Here is a 16,000-nt window from a genome sequence, read left to right as displayed (position 1 = left end):
GAAAATTGTAGTAGTATTAGTATTTGTACTTGGTAAAGTATGGTAAAGTCCTTGGTAAATGTTGTTAAATAATGTCACAACTACTAATAACTCACTCAGCTACTAACTTATAAGATCTTATTAAACATGACTCAGCTAAAATAATCACTTCTAAAATGTAAATTACAGCTACAGCATGATGTGTAATAATGTTAAAGTTAAAAGTGATTTAATGTTTGTAAGACCTTAGAATATTTAATCATTATTAAATATTTGCACAAACTCTGACTAAAATCCAAGATACACCTTTCATCACGCCTTTGTGGTTTGGAATCTCAGAGTTGGAGAAACTTTTTGAACCTATGAAAAAAAGCACACTGAAGATGTCAAACACTTTCTTACCTACAGTTTGTAGCTGTCAGTAAATAGTAACCTTAAAAGCTATGGTGGAACTATAAGAAAGTTACGGTGCTTACTGTAATGTAAAAAAAATAAGTAAACACTAATTTAAGATAATTAGAAATGGTGTAAATAATCTGTATCGATACCTCACTGATACACAGCGACTACACCACACTCGTTCTTAATTTCCAAAAATGTAAATGTAAAAGATGATCATTTATAGTTTTCAATACAGAAATCCCCCAATGCACTACTTTCTCTAAACGTGTACAATAAAATGTAGCTTGCATCACATTTATTTTTCTATGGAGGACACAATTCACAGAAAATATAAAAGTTTTATTTTTGCTTTCCGTGTTATCAAAATGATATACTTTGATACAGACAACTACATGCAAAACACTTTCTTTGAAAGCCCAGTAATATAGTCTTTCTTAACAATAAATTAGAAAGTAAGTGCTAGTAAGGTCATGAGAAAAGGAATGTCATAAAAACATATAGTTCATATATGAAAACACACGATCTTCTTAATAAAAGCTCTACTTTTTAAAAATGTCAATACTGTATTTTATAGTGTAGCTTGTTTTAACAAAGTCTGGTCTTCAAGAGAATATTAAAAATAAAGCTTTCTTTAAGTAAAAAAAAAAGTTTAATGCTATTTTGATTATTAAGATGAGCAGCAATACAATGCCGTACCATTTAAAATTAAAAATCCTTGCATGAATTGGCATGTAGCATGTTTTTCACCACATAGATATGGAAAGGCTAGTTGTTTTACATACCATAGGCATGGAACAAACTTCGATTTTTTTATGTTAATTGAAAAGCTTAAAATTGCAGAAGTGTAGAGCTGCCAGCCAGGCAAAAGAAAAACAGAGCTATATTACGTTATGACATGAAAAATCTAAAAATATACTTTTGTTGTTTGTTACATATATTTTAATGTTAGTACAATATCCTTTTTTACGTTTGAATAACATAATATCACGTTATTACAATATACATAATTATCACGTTTGTACAATATAATATTTATATTGTACGAACGTAAACGGTTTTTTGTTATAACGTGATAATTATGTTTATTGTAATAACATGATATTATGTTGTTCAAATGTGAAAGATATATTGTACAAACATATAAAGTATATTGTTAGATCAATAAACGTTTCACGTTATAATGTGATATAGCTCTATTTTTCTTTTCCCTGGGTGGCAGCTCAACGCTTCTGTATAAAATCATCAACATGTAAACATTTCTTGAGCTGAGAAATTTGAACTACCTTTAGCTTAATCGCCTTTCAAGTGATCCCTGGTTAGTAAATTTTCTAAACGATGAGATTTACTAAAAAATTTAAAAAAAACTGTGTACCAAAAACTAGCAGATAAGAACGTCTGGATTGAACTTGTAGGACAGATTACTGTAAGGCAGTTGTCTCGAACTCAAGTCCTCCAGGGCCGCTGTCCTGAAATGTTTCCATGTGTCCCTGTTGCAACACACATGAATACATCATTAGCAAGACTCTATAGAAACAATTCAGCCATGTGATTCATGTTACAGTAGCTCATGAGTGAATGAACCTGGTGCAATAAAAGTACTTTTAGAAGTACATTTTTCCAAACACTTATACTTGAGTAGGGTTATGGGTTGCCACTTCAGCATGCAATCAAGTTCTATACTCTTGCTAATGACCTACTAATTTTATTCGGGTGTGTTGCAACAGGGACACATGTAAAAGTTTCAGGACACCAGCCCTCAAGGACTGGAGTTCGAGACCCCTGCTAAGGTGTCTAATCAAACTCTGTGAAAAGTAAGAAAATGAAACAATATATCATATCAGGGCTTCCCCACAATATATCAAATCCTCCTTCAATTAATCACTATCTATCAATATATATTTCTTTTTTTCAAAATACATGTTATACAATGTTTGTTTTAGATAATAAAAACATATTTCTGAAAAAAAAAATTTCCCCTGCTCTGTAATAAATCTAAAGCAATGTTTTAAAAGTAATAATGATAATAATATGAAAAAGTCTTGTAACAAACGATAGCAAGCTTACATGTAATAAGATTTTAAAATAAAAAAAGAAATGGTGCAAATACAATCAATAAAAAAGGAGAGGGAGTGCACACTCAGGCACTACAACTATTAAAGTGCATTGCAGAGCAAACACAATCCATGGATGCTGAGGAAGAGGACCACTGGTAGGACTCCTGCATTATCTCTGGTTTCCATCCACAGGAGGTCAGCGTCTCTTCTTAGCATCACACTGGCAGAGGAAAGTAACTGCTCTGCCAGCTGAAAGGCCTGGTTATCCTGCAGCAGGGCAGGAAGAGACTGAATGTTGAGAACATCGCTGCTCTTTAGCTTGCACACCTGGGGAGATAGGTAGGTGGATCAGTGGACAAGTTTTTTGTTGCAAAATGTTGGTTTACAGATTCGAATTCTACTTTCCTTAAAGAACTAAAATAAAGAAAGATGAAATGGTTTAATAAATACTATAAATTTATGTCATAACATTAGATATAGAGCTAAAACCTCATAATTGGTTGTAGTTAGCTTAGCATAGCTAGCCTGGTTAAAGCAGCCACCAGAAAGTCACAAGGAATTTTGGGGGGTAAAAAATACATAAAGTAGAAATATTATTATTAATTGAACTTTAGAAGGTCAGATAGGTGTGTATTTTGACACCTCTGGAACAGAGATAGGCTAGCTAGTTCCCCGTTTATACTAAGCTAAACAGGTGCTTGTCATGTTTAGAGATGTAAAATTTATTTTTAATACATAGTTTTCTTTTGTGTGTGAGTGTGTTCTACGTAAATATTGAATTATTGAAATAACTCAACCACCAATGTACTAATCATGGTACCAATCATTACCAACAATGTGTACTAAACTGAAACAAGTTAGCTAACCAGCATGTTGAAAGCCTGCAGAAAGTCAGGAGCGCTCTTGCTCAGAAGTTCCAGAGTTTCTTTGGGCAACTCTATAAAAACATTAAACAGAACACATGATGAGGTTAAACCCACTAAAAAAAAAAAAAAAATCTGCAGCACTGCTTTGTATGCTGAGCTTTTTTTTGTCTGTAACTTCCTCTTACCTTCCATGGCACTGACCAACAGGTGCGCTGCATTTAGGGTGCTTTCAGTGGGACTCTCTGCACTGGGCTGCTCTTCTTTTGGGGTCCCATTGTGTATTTCATTGCTACACAAATCTTCAAGCTGACATAGAAAAAGGGCTTCAGATTAGAAGGAAAAATAAACATTTTGGGATGCTGTGGTTACACATTTATTCACACAACCGCAAGACAGACTATTTTAGCCGACTGGCTAGTGGTCACCACGAAGATAAGATAAGATAAGATAAGATAAGATAAGATAAGATAAGATAAGATAAGATAACCTTTATTAGTCCCACACGTGGGAAATTTGTTTTGGTCTACAGGGCATTACCAGTTTCACTCACCACAAGCTGCAGATATGACAGAGCAGCACTGTCATTCAGAGTTTCTTGGAGCTTCTTGAATAAAGCCCATTGGGTCGGCTGGGGGAGCTTTGCCAGAGGAGAAAGGACTTTTTCCTGCGATTCTGCAACAAACCAGAAGATACTGTTTGTTTATTATCGATTATTATAACCATGTGACTGCTGTTCTTTCATATTGTCATAATCATTTTTTTAGGTATTACAGCTAGTTTTAGTGGCAGTGTTTACTACTGAGGAAAGTCAGCTCAGCTATAATGTTTGAGAATAAACCACAAAATGCAACGGCATAGGCAACGTTTCAGTGAGACGGATAAAATAACAGTTGTATTTGGGACAAAAAGGAACCTTCCTCGGTTTGCCATAAGTCTACTGTGTTTCATTTGTTATATTTTTTTCCATCAACAAGTAATTGTGTGAATGTATGAATGAAGGGACAAACCATTATGAAGTGCAATAAGGGGGGCTTTCTGTGGAACCTTCTGCTCGTTGCACTTTCCATCCACTGTGTCGAAGCAATCATCAGAAGGCCAGGACCTCGAGATGGAGTCTGACTCAAAGCCTCCAATTGCACCAGGTTGTAGACATATGTCTGAAAAATACAGAAAAAATCATAAACACATGGGCAAACACATATCACACACAAATGTTATCTGATTATTGAGTGTGTAAACAGAAGAACTTACTGTTGCTATTCTATCCTCTAACCATGTTTGGCTATCTATCACTAACACTTCTATTCCCAACATTTTATTTTCCCTTTCAAAGCATCTAAGTCAAGAAGAATAACTGCTCTTTATAGTGCGGCTTCCATGTATGGGTGTAATATAGTGTGTCCTATCTGATACACACATACACACACACATAGCAGCAGCAAAATGGCTGGACAGGAGATGGTAAACTGAGATAAAACTAGAAAAATTTACATTTCCTGCGAAAATGCTGTGTGGATGCCTTAACGCTGAAGTTGTCTGCTGAAAAAGCTGAAAAAGTTGAAAACTTGCAAAAAGTTATATGGCGGTGAAGAAACTGAAAATTCTGCTGAAAACAGGTGAAGAAGCAGAAAATTTTTGCTGAAAAGTGGTGAAAAGCCAAAAATTCTACTGAAAGGGGTAAAGACGGAGAAATTTTTGCTGGCCCTCCTGGTCTCAAGGCGGCTACTCATCTCACTGAGCCAAACTTATTCTCACAAAGAAGAGGTGGAGAGCCTGACAAATCTGCTGAAATGAGCAGGAGCTGCTGAGAATTGTGCTGATAAGAGGTGAAAAGGCTGAAAACTTTGCAGAAGAGGTGAATAAGCAGAATTTGGGCTGAAAAGAGGTTAATGAGCAGAATTTCTGCTGAAAAAAGTTTTTTTCTGAAAACAGTAGAAAAAACTGAAAAATTTGCTGAAAAGGGGTGAAAAGGCTGAAATTTGTGTTGAAAAGAGTTAAAAAAGTTTAACTGTTAACTTAAAGAAATGTTACCATAAGCGGGATTTGAACCCGGGCCTCCCAGTCTGAGAACGGCATCTCATCTCACTGAGCTAAAACACAGGTCAACCTGGCGAGGAAAATCAGTGACCCCACTGACAATGTGGAAGAAATGGGCAAAAAATATTGCAAAAAAATTTTTCAATATCTCAAAAGTATAGAAGTTATGAGCACCAAAAGTCATAGGACCCATTAGCAGAAACAGCAGAATTTTTAAAAGTTTGAACAGTGAAAATTGGCTGAAAACTGAGGGAGTAGTTAAGTGCCAAAAAACGTACGGAAGCAACTAGATTATAGTGGAATAAAGAATAAAGAGAAACAGGAACTCAATAGTGTGGATGCCTTTGAGGCATCCACACAATAAAAGATTACCCTCTTCATAAGTAGATGGCAGCTACACGTGTTACTATAATTACAACAACACCTGACGAGCATGTACACCCTCATTAACCTCTCCTGTCTCTAACAGCAGTACAATACCTGTAAGCGAGCATTTCATCCGTGGCAGGGGAAATGGCCAGAGGACAAAAAGACTGATAAGACTGTTGATTGAATACAACCTGCATCATTGCTTCATTGTTGTAAATACTACCGCTGCCATCTTGGAGGCTGCTGTAGGATAGTTGTCGGAAGCTCACCTGGGCATTCCAGGCAATATAAGCTAGCCCCAAGAGGAAACTAAAAAAATGAAGCCAACATGGAGTCCCAGTTTCTAAAGTTGCACTTGAGGCTAGTTCCAAACATGAGTCAATCCCTATAGACTGCCATTATAATCACACAAATATCAGCAGGGTAACTTCAGGCCATTGAAGCAAACACCTATGTGTGTTTAATCAAAGCAGAGACCGTAGAAAAGCTGTGATATCCATTTAAAACCTTTGCCACACACAGCAGCAGTTTTTCAGTGATTTGGTTGTATGCTTGGTAAGTGAGATCACACCAGAATGTTAAAGTGATATTGTCATTCTCACATTCATAACCACACATGTGGTTTACCACACACACTCTCACTCACACACACTCACAGTATTGTCCGTCTTTTTTAACCTCCAGTTCCAGGATGCTGTACGCGATGACTGTACCAGAGGGGATCTCCACAGAAACATCGCTGTCTATCTCAATGCTGTTGCTGTCCTTCACACACACCTGGGAGCACACATATACAGGGAGTGCAGAATTATTAGGCAAGTTGTATTTTTGAGGAATAATGTTATTATTGAACAACAACCATGTTCTCAATGAACCCAAAAAACTCATTAATATCAAAGCTGAATGTTTTTGGAAGTAGTTTTTAGTTTGTTTTTAGTTTTAGCTATTTTAGGGGGATATCTGTGTGTGCAGGTGACTATTACTGTGCATAATTATTAGGCAACTTAACAAAAAACAAATATATACCCATCCATCCATCCATTCGCTTCCGCTTATCCTTTTCAGGGTCGCGGGGGGCGCTGGAGCCTATCCCAGCTGTCATAGGGCGAAAGGCGGGGTACACCCTGGACAGGTCGCCAGTCTGTTGCAGGGCTCAAATATATACCCATTTCAATTATTTATTTTTACCAGTGAAACCAATATAACATCTCCACATTCACAAATATACATTTCTTTTTCTTTTTTTTTTCTTTTTTTTTTTCTTTTTTTTTTTTAAAGAATCACGGTGTTGCAATGGCCCAGTCAAAGTCCGGACCTTAACCGGATTGAAATGCTGTGGTGGGACTTCAAAAGAGCTGTGCAAAATGAAATGAAGCAATGTTGTAGGCCAGAATTCCTTCACAGAAACATGAGCAACTGGTAACGTGTCTCACGGTGTTGTGGAGACAACTTGATAACTTGTGATATACAAGCTATTAAATCATGCAAAATATGCAGTTTTTTACAGACAAGAAGGAGAACAAGAAAAACAATGGTCTACTATCTGTAAGAGGTTATATAATTCCTTTAAATATTTAATATTTTAGACATAAATTTCCAAAAGCAATTATTATTTTACAATAAGAGGAAGAAGTGAAGCAATGCAAGGCAGTGATACTGACTAAACTCCAGTTGCTTCTCCTGAACACAGATTACGAGATATTTGTCGAGTTATGACATTAATGTTTGCACAGCATTTACCACTCAGAGGGCAATATACATTTCTGACATTCAAAAACAAAACAAAAACAAATCAGCGACCAATATAGCCACCTTCCTTTGCAAGGACACTCAAAAGCCTGCCATCCATGGATTCTGTCAGTGTTTTGATCTGTTCACCATTAAGATTGCGTGCAGCAGCAACCACAGCCTCCCAGACACTGTTCAGAGAGGTGTACTGTTTTCCCTCCTTGTAAATCTCACATTTGATGATGGACCACAGGTTCTCAATGGGGTTCAGATCAGGTGAACAAGGTGGCCATGTCATTAGTTTTTCTTCTTTTATACCCTTTCTTGCCAGCCACGCTGTGGAGTACTTGGACGCGTGTGATGGAGCATTGTCCTGCATGAAAATCATGTTTTTCTTGAAGGATGCAGACTTCTTCCTGTACCACTGCTTGAAGAAGGTGTCTTCCAGAAACTGGCAGTAGGACTGGGAATTGAGCTTGACTCCATCCTCAACCCGAGAAGGCCCCACAAGCTCATCTTTGATGATACCAGCCCAAACCAGTACTCCACCTCCACCTTGCTGGCGTCTGAGTCGGACTGGAGCTCTCTGCCCTTTACCAATCCAGCCACGGGCCCATCCATCTGGCCCATCAAGACTCACTCTCATTTCATCAGTCCATAAAACCTTAGAAAAATCAGTCTTGAGATATTTCTTGGCCCAGTCTTGACGTTTCAGCTTGTGTGTCTTGTTCAGTGGTGGTCGTCTTTCAGCCTTTCTTACCTTGGCCATGTCTCTGAGTATTGCACACCTTGTGCTTTTGGGCACTCCAGTGATGTTGCAGCTCTGAAATATGGCCAAACTGGTGGCAAGTGGCATCTTGGCAGCTGCACGCTTGACTTTTCTCAGTTCATGGGCAGTTATTTTGCGCCTTGGATTTTCCACACGCTTCTTGTGACCCTGTTGACTATTTTGAATGAAACGCTTGATTGTTCGATTATCACGCTTCAGAAGCTTTGCAATTTTGAGACTGCTGCATCCCTCTGCAAGATATCTCACTATTTTTGACTTTTCTGAGCCTGTCAAGTCCTTCTTTTGACCCATTTTGCCAAAGGAAAGGACGTTGCCTAATAATTATGCACACCTGATATAGGGTGTTGATGTCATTAGACCACACCCCTTCTCATTACAGAGATGCACATCACCTAATATGCTTAATTGGTAGTAGGCTTTCGAGCCTATACAGCTTGGAGTAAGACAACATGCATGAAGAGGATGATGTGGACAAAATACTCATTTGCCTAATAATTCTGCACTCCCTGTACACACACATATAGGATTGATTAGAGGAAGGCTGACTGATTTCTTTTTTTCTTATATTTTGGGGGGTGCATAAACAGAATTTCACAAATTTATGGCGATCAAACTACAAAATAAGACATATGCTGATAATAATTTACCTGATAGAATTATTGAAAACTCTCATGGCATCATGACTAAAAAAGCTTTTAAGAGGCCTACCTTAACCGAACTCCCCAGCATGCCAACCAGCCCGAGCACCCCTTGAAAGGTGCACTCTTCCACTTTTGTCTGGGTGATGGAACAGGGGCTGGTGGTGAAGATCCTCTCCTTCACTAGCCCCACCACCTCAGCCCGCTTCTCTATCTGCCTCACCAGCACGTGCTGCATGTCCACCGACCTGATATGAAGAGAAGCTGGTGTTAATGGTTTGAGACAGACTGATTGAGAAATGGAAAATGACACCACGCCGCTGTGGTCTGAGGTGTTTAGCATGTGATGCCTGAAGTCCACATTTATAAGGAGTTCATTACATCACCATTGATGACCTCATCTCCTTAATCTTTGATTACAACCTGTATATGTGAAAGCAGTTTTTAAAAATAAAATAAAAAGCTTTTAAAATATTACATCATACCTGTTGTCCGAGTCAAGTAATAGCTTCTTCACATTCACCTCCTCTTTCTTCAGCTGGCCAAAACATGACTGGAGCTTGGTAGTGCCACGCCCCTCCAGTCTGATACTTGCAGAGCCGGCTTCGGGGCCCAGATCACTAGCAAGTTTAGCTCCATATGTCCCCTTGTAGGTCAAGAATTCTGACTCTGACACTCCTGCAAAAACACAAGGTGTTACCCCGATATCAGCTTTGTTGAAATGTGTCTGGGAACTCACATGCACGACATTTTTCCTGTAACAACTTAAGTTTGAATCTGCACACCTACCCGGGATGAGCTCCTTGTCACCCAGCAACAAGTCGCCGAGAGTGAAATCTGTTGGTTGGTACCTGGGTCTCTGCCAAAACCAGCGCTTGCGTTTGATCACGAGGGCCATGGGAACCAGTTTGTGAGAGTCATTTACTCGAGAGACGTGGATGAGAAGTCCTTCGGGGTCAATCTCACGGACGAAGTTGGCAGTGGCCTTGGAAAACATGACTCCAGAAGACGAGCACCACAGACAGCTGGAAGAGAAAGAAATTAAAGGTTTCAGCTTGGGCTTAATTTCTCTCCAACAGCAACCCTAATGTGTTTTATTTAAATATCTAAACAACTGTAGGTGATTTCCAGTTGGTATTCTCTCCAGCTCTCTACCCTTGATTGTTTATGAGTGACTGAGAGGCCTGTGTGTGTGTGTGTGTGTGTGGGGGGGGGGGGGGGGGGGGGGGGGGGGTTAACCCCCAAATAGCAAGAAATCAGTGACTCATCGGACATAGAGGAAGTCCCCTGGATGTTAGGATACAACTTTAACAACAAAAACATGAGTGCACACAGACACCAAGGTCCACTAATACTGCAGTCTCAGTTTTCATTGTTTAAATATTCACAATATTTGGATGTACAATAAAGAGGGGAGGGGAGTTTGGAGGAGAAGGCTGCGCAGCATTAGATGGTAGAGGAATGTTACATAAAAGAAGATGATGGAGCTCAGGCTTTTGAAAACTATCCTCATGAATAAAATGTAAGAATGTTCAACTTCGCCGTTGAAGATTAAGGCAAACTAACCATGACTTGACATAGATTCACTGTGTTGAGTCACTTGGGTTAAATTATTAAGCAGCTGCCGTAATGTCACCTGGGACTGTCCTTTAACCCCAAACTCGCACTGTAAAAGCTCACATTCTGAATATTTCATGTTTCTTTTGTTTAGTGTGTTCTGAACCAAGGAAACAAGGGGCATAAAAGGAATAACTGTCACATGCAGTAGATAGATAGATAGATAGATAGATAGATAGATAGATAGATAGATAGATAGATAGATAGATAGATAGATAGATAGATAGATAGATAGATTGATTTTCTATAGTAATGTAATGTGTCGATGAGCATAACCAGACGCTTTAGGTTGCTAAAGTTGGACTCTGACAGTCCTGTTTTCGGCTCAGGCTCCACGACCACCCCCATACACACGTGTGCCAGCCCATTTCCAGTTCAAGCTTTCAAGCTACAGTAGCTGGGGCCGCGCACGAGCTGGCGTAATGAGTGAGGTCAATTGCGCACGAGCCTCAAGACGCATGACTTGGATGAATTTAAAGGGAGCCGGAGACTCAAAAATACTTTGACCGCAAAATAACAACACAGGTTGGGACAGTGAAACCATTCTTAGTCTCGTCATCGCACAGAAACACAGACTGACACGCAGTAGCCAATAAATAAAGTTTTTACCTTTCTCAGAGTTGACAGTCAGTAACGAAATGTGACCGATGATGACGTAAAAAATAAAATCCAAAAGTAGTCCTTTGGCTTTCTAAGTGAAAGTTCACACACAGCTATTTGAGCAAATGACGAAACTGTGAAGCAAATCCCCGAAAGACAGCACTGTCCGGGAGAAGCTACAGGCGAGTGCTGAGAGGACTGTATAGCCAACCCTAACCCTAACAGAAGACCGCCTCCTGGAGTTAATTCTGATCATATGAGCACACTGGGACGTGTATCTGTGTGTGTATCTGTGTGTGTATCTGTGTGTCCGTTTCGGGACATGAGCAGATTTGCCTGTTTGAACTTATTAATATTATTCATTCATATGTGATGAGTAATCTTTAAAACGGATGTCTTTTTCAGCAAAAGTTCATTCAGCAGCCAAACCACATCTTGCCTCACAACACAACCATTGAGGTGGTCAAGCAATTTTAAGTCTTTATTTATTTATTTAAAATGAGCTAGAACATTAAGCTCAAAAAGATAATTTAAAAAAATAATAAATGAACTCATATTTAAAGGATACGAGAAAGTTTCGTGTATTTAGTCTCTGTGTTTTCATTCAGGTCGTCTGTTTTCCTCCCTCTAAGTAACTTCAGGTTTAAAGTCTTTCATGAGTCTGTTCAGGTCATGTTCATTTTTCGTGTTTTCTCTTCATAGTTCCTCGCATGTACCTCTTCAGAATCATGTTCACTTTTGTCATAGTCATCACAGTTTATGTTTTCCCAGTTTAGGTTTTAGTTTTAGTTCTCACCCCCTGTTCACCTTGCTTTGTTTTTGTATTCATGTTTTTTCAGCCTAATAAACGGCTCGCCTTTTGTTTAAAGTCAGTTCTGTCTCCTTTTGGGTGTGCATTTGGGCCCTCCATCTCACTCCAACACAGTCTACTTCCGCGGACCGTGACATATGGTACTATAACAGGCTCTGTGATCAGGAGGTTTAAAGTTCATAAAAGTAATTTTCATGTTCATTAGTGAAAATGTAGATGCATGAAAGTAGTTTAACCTTTAGTGCCTCTACAATTTCTTAATAATATTGGGAGAAATTATTTTTTAAAAAAGAAGAAGAAACCACAGGGAGGAAAAACAGCTTAGTAAAAAACAGGAGGTGAAACACAAATATACCTGTTCACAAAAAGATGATGGTGATTGTTTTTGATTCATATTTAAAAATCATCAATGGTGATTTTTTAAATTTTGGATATTTGTTTATAAACAGAACATTAAAAAAAGCATAAAGAAAAAGAAAATATGTTCTGGTGCTAAATTTATGATACTGAACTCATCTGTGAAATCTTCCTTTAATTGTAGATGTTATGAAATTTCATATTTTACAGTGGAAAGTTTTAAACAACAGACATCATTGTAATATTACATGCATTATTTTTGTATTGCAAATGTTCTGAAATTATCTATTTGATTATGGAGTGACGATGTAATTGGATTTTTGCCACCGACTTTGATTACAAATATTACTAAATGTAAGTTAGGTCCTGACTGTAAAAACCAACACATTTTCAAATGGCAAACGGCACAACAGTCTGGTCTGCCATTTTTACTATTTAAATTCTGTCTTTTACATCTTAAGTTTCAGTTCCTTTAAGAGTTCAGGGTTGGGTCATTCTGACCTCCAGCGATCCCTTTAGTTGGCACAGGAGTGTAACTAATAAAGGTCCTCTTTTCTCTAAGTCAGAATAACTGATGATTGAGGCAACAGGATGCCTGCTTGTCACCATGTCCCACTTCTTTTTTCACACATTTTCATTTTTCTTCCAAGTGTCCAAGAAAGTAAGATTAATAACCTGACTTTGCCTCCATTAACAGTACTCGCAGCACGCATTGACTATACTGCACAGAAATCAGAATATATTTGATCAATCTGAGACTATTAAAGCAAACTGCAATGACGCACACATGGACACACTATTTTTTATTAGGTACACCTTTCCAGTACCAGGTTGGACCTCAGTTAGCCTTAAGAGCTGCTTTCATTCTCTGGTAGTACGGATTCAACAAGCTGCTGGAAACATTCCTCAGAGATTTTGGCCCATATTGACATAACAGCATCACACAGTTGCTGCACAGGTGCTCTGTTGGATTGGGATCTGATAACTGTGGAGGTCATTTGAGTAGAGTGAATTCATTCCAGTATTTAAGGAACCAGTTTGAGATCATTTGAGCTTTGTGACATACAACGTTATCCTGCTGAAAGCAGCTATGAGAAGAAGGGTATACTGGGGTCATAAAGGGATGGACATGGTCTACAACAAAACTCAAGTAGGCTGCGTTTAAACAATGCTCAGTTGGTACACTAAGACCAGCCTGAATCATTCATATTGGCAAGATTGAACCATGCTTTTCTGTTGTTTAAACAAAAGTCTGACCCTACCATCTGCATGCCAAACCAGGCTCATCAGACCAGGCAATGTTTTTCAAATCTTCTGTTTTTAATGAGCATTTGCGAATCGTAGCTTCGGTTTCCTGTTCTTAGTTGACATGAGTGTGACCCGGGGTGGTCTTCTGCTGACACTTTGTGCATTCAGAGATGCTCTTCTGCATGCCTTGGTTGTAACAACTGGTTATTTGAGGTACTGTTGCCTTTAATCTGCTGGAAGCAACCAGGCTCAGACCTTTCTGATGTCTGGCATCAAGAAGGCGTTTTCACCCAGAGCTGCTTCTAAGTGGATATTTGAATGGAAAGAGTTGCTGGCAAGTGATTGGCTGATTAGATATTTGCATAAAGGAGCAGTTGAACAGGTGAATCTTCTAATGTGGCTGAGAGTGTAGTCTTTAATTTGTTAGTGCGTTATCGCAGTGGGAATCTGCTACTGGTCCAGATTCCCACTGCAGTAATTAATATTATGCATCAATGTGTTCTTTGAGTATACCTTTATAATCTGAGCCAATACATCATTTATGTGATTTTTACCAAATATATTTCTGTGCAGGCATTACTCACAGAAATGTTTCAGGTATTTAAGCACAAAAGGAGGTTTATGGTCCCGTGAAATAAAGATATTCTCTTTCTGATTGACAGGCATTCCTTTGAGAAGATCTTGAGAACTAAGAGCAAGTAAAAGTGGAGGTTTTTGGAAAACAGGAGGACATCTGGAGAATATTAAAGTTAGGAAAACTGATAGTAGGAACAAGAAGCATTTTGCAAATAAGAACTGACTATGTGGGAAAGTCATCAGATCTAATGTGAGCTGGGATTCAATGGAAGCTCGCACAACTCTGCAAATGACACGCAGGTCTACATAATGGATGGACAGTGTTTTAAGATAAGATAAGATAAGATAACCTTTATTAGTCCCACACGTGGGAAACTGTTTTGTCACAGCAGGAAGTGGACAGTGCAAAAGTTATATAGCAAAAATTAGAATACAATAAGAATAAAATACTGTACCCAACTGTACAGAATAGAATAAAATAAAATACTATATACAGTAGAATAAATAGAATAAAATATACAACAGGATAAAAATAGAATACAAATGCTTTATACAACTGAGTAAAAATACAACTTTGTCAGAAAAAGAGTGTTGCACTTAGTGTTATTGCACATGTGTGGATGTGTGTGTTTGATCAGTTGGAGTCTTTGCTGTGGAGTCTGACAGCAGTGGGGAGGAAAGAGCTGCGAAATCTCTCCGTCCCACACCGTGGGTGCCGCAGCCTGCCACTGAAGGAGCTGCTCAGTGCTGTCACAGTCTCCTGCATGAGGTGGGAGATGTTGTCCATCAGGGATGACAGCTTAGCCGCCGTTCTCCTGTCACTCACCACCTCCACTGGGTCCAGAGGGCATCCTAGAACAGAGCTGGCCCTTCTAATCAGCCTGTTCAGTCTCTTCCTGTCCCCAGCAGAGCTGTTGCCACCCCAGCAGACCACACCGTAAAAGATAGCTGATGCCACCACAGAGTCATAGAAGGTCTTCAGGAGTGGGCCCTCTACTCCAAACGACCTGAGTCTCCGCAGCAGGTACAGCCTGCTCTGCCCTTTCCTGTAGAGGGCGTCTGAATTATGAGTCCAGTCCAGTTTGTTGTTCAGATGAACACCAAGGTACCTGTAGCTGTCCACAGCCTCAATGTCCATACCTTGGATGTTCAGTGGTTACCAGCTCCTTGGTTTTACTGGTGTTGATGTGGAGGTAGTTCAGCTGGCACCATTCCACAAAGTCTTGGGTCAGTCCTCTGTACTCCTTGTCGTCCCCATCAGTGATGAGGCCAACTAGTGCAAAGTCATCAGAGAACTTCTGCAGGAAGCACTGGGTGGAGTTGTGGGAGAAGTCTGCAGTGTAGATGGTGAAGAGGAACGGAGCCAGAACCGTTCCCTGTGGGGCCCCCGTACTGCAGATGACCCTGTCCGACACACAGCCCTGAGTTCTCACATACTGTGGTCGATCGGTGAGGTAGTCCAAAATCCAGGTAGGGAAGTGATGGTCCACTCCTGAGTTCTCCAGCTTGTCCTTCAGGACCGAGGGAAGAATGGTGTTGAAGGCAGTGGAGAAATCAAAGAACATGATTCTCATAGTGCTCCCAGCGGTCTCCAGGTAAGTGAGGGAACGATGTAGGAGGTGAATGACGGCATCATCCGCTCCAATGCCAGGCTGGTAGGCAAACTGAAGTGGGTCCAGTGATGAGCTCAGCAGGTGCTGAAGCTGAGCCAGGACCAGCCGCTCCAGGGTCTTCATCAGGTGGGATGTCAGAGCCACCGGCCTGTAGCTGTTGAGGTCCTTGGGGTGTGAAGTCTTTGGCACTGGTACAACACAGGAGGTTTTCCAGAGCTGTGGGACTCTCCCCAGCCTCAGGCTCAGGTTGAAGAGGTGCTCCATCACCCCACACAGTTGGTCCGCGCAGGACCTGACGACCCTTGAGCTGATGCC

At 39.8% G+C, this 16,000-nt stretch overlaps 1 protein-coding gene across 1 annotated transcript; it reads right to left on the bottom strand.

Moving 5' to 3' along the window:
- Positions 1-622: 622 nt before the first annotated feature.
- Positions 623-11,255, bottom strand: LOC146644077 (gasdermin-E-like). Its single transcript, XM_085395919.1, has 10 exons — positions 11,090-11,255; positions 9,653-9,888; positions 9,349-9,541; positions 8,934-9,111; positions 6,364-6,484; positions 4,309-4,458; positions 3,852-3,973; positions 3,487-3,607; positions 3,302-3,372; positions 623-2,762 (listed from the first exon to the last, which is right to left on the bottom strand). The coding sequence occupies exons 2-10, from the start codon at positions 9,858-9,860 to the stop codon at positions 2,535-2,537; spliced, it is 1,392 nt and encodes a 463-aa protein (XP_085252045.1). The 5' UTR covers positions 9,861-9,888; positions 11,090-11,255; the 3' UTR covers positions 623-2,534.
- Between the last annotated feature and the right edge of the window lie 4,745 nt (positions 11,256-16,000).

This window comes from Rhamphochromis longiceps, linkage group LG22, assembly GCF_057381845.1.
Source record: "Rhamphochromis longiceps isolate RC_006_pf linkage group LG22, R_longiceps_female_GT1.1, whole genome shotgun sequence".
Classification (NCBI taxonomy): Eukaryota; Metazoa; Chordata; class Actinopteri; order Cichliformes; family Cichlidae; genus Rhamphochromis; species Rhamphochromis longiceps.
Note: the sequence above shows the minus strand (reverse complement) of the source record. Positions and strands in the feature narration are given on the sequence as shown.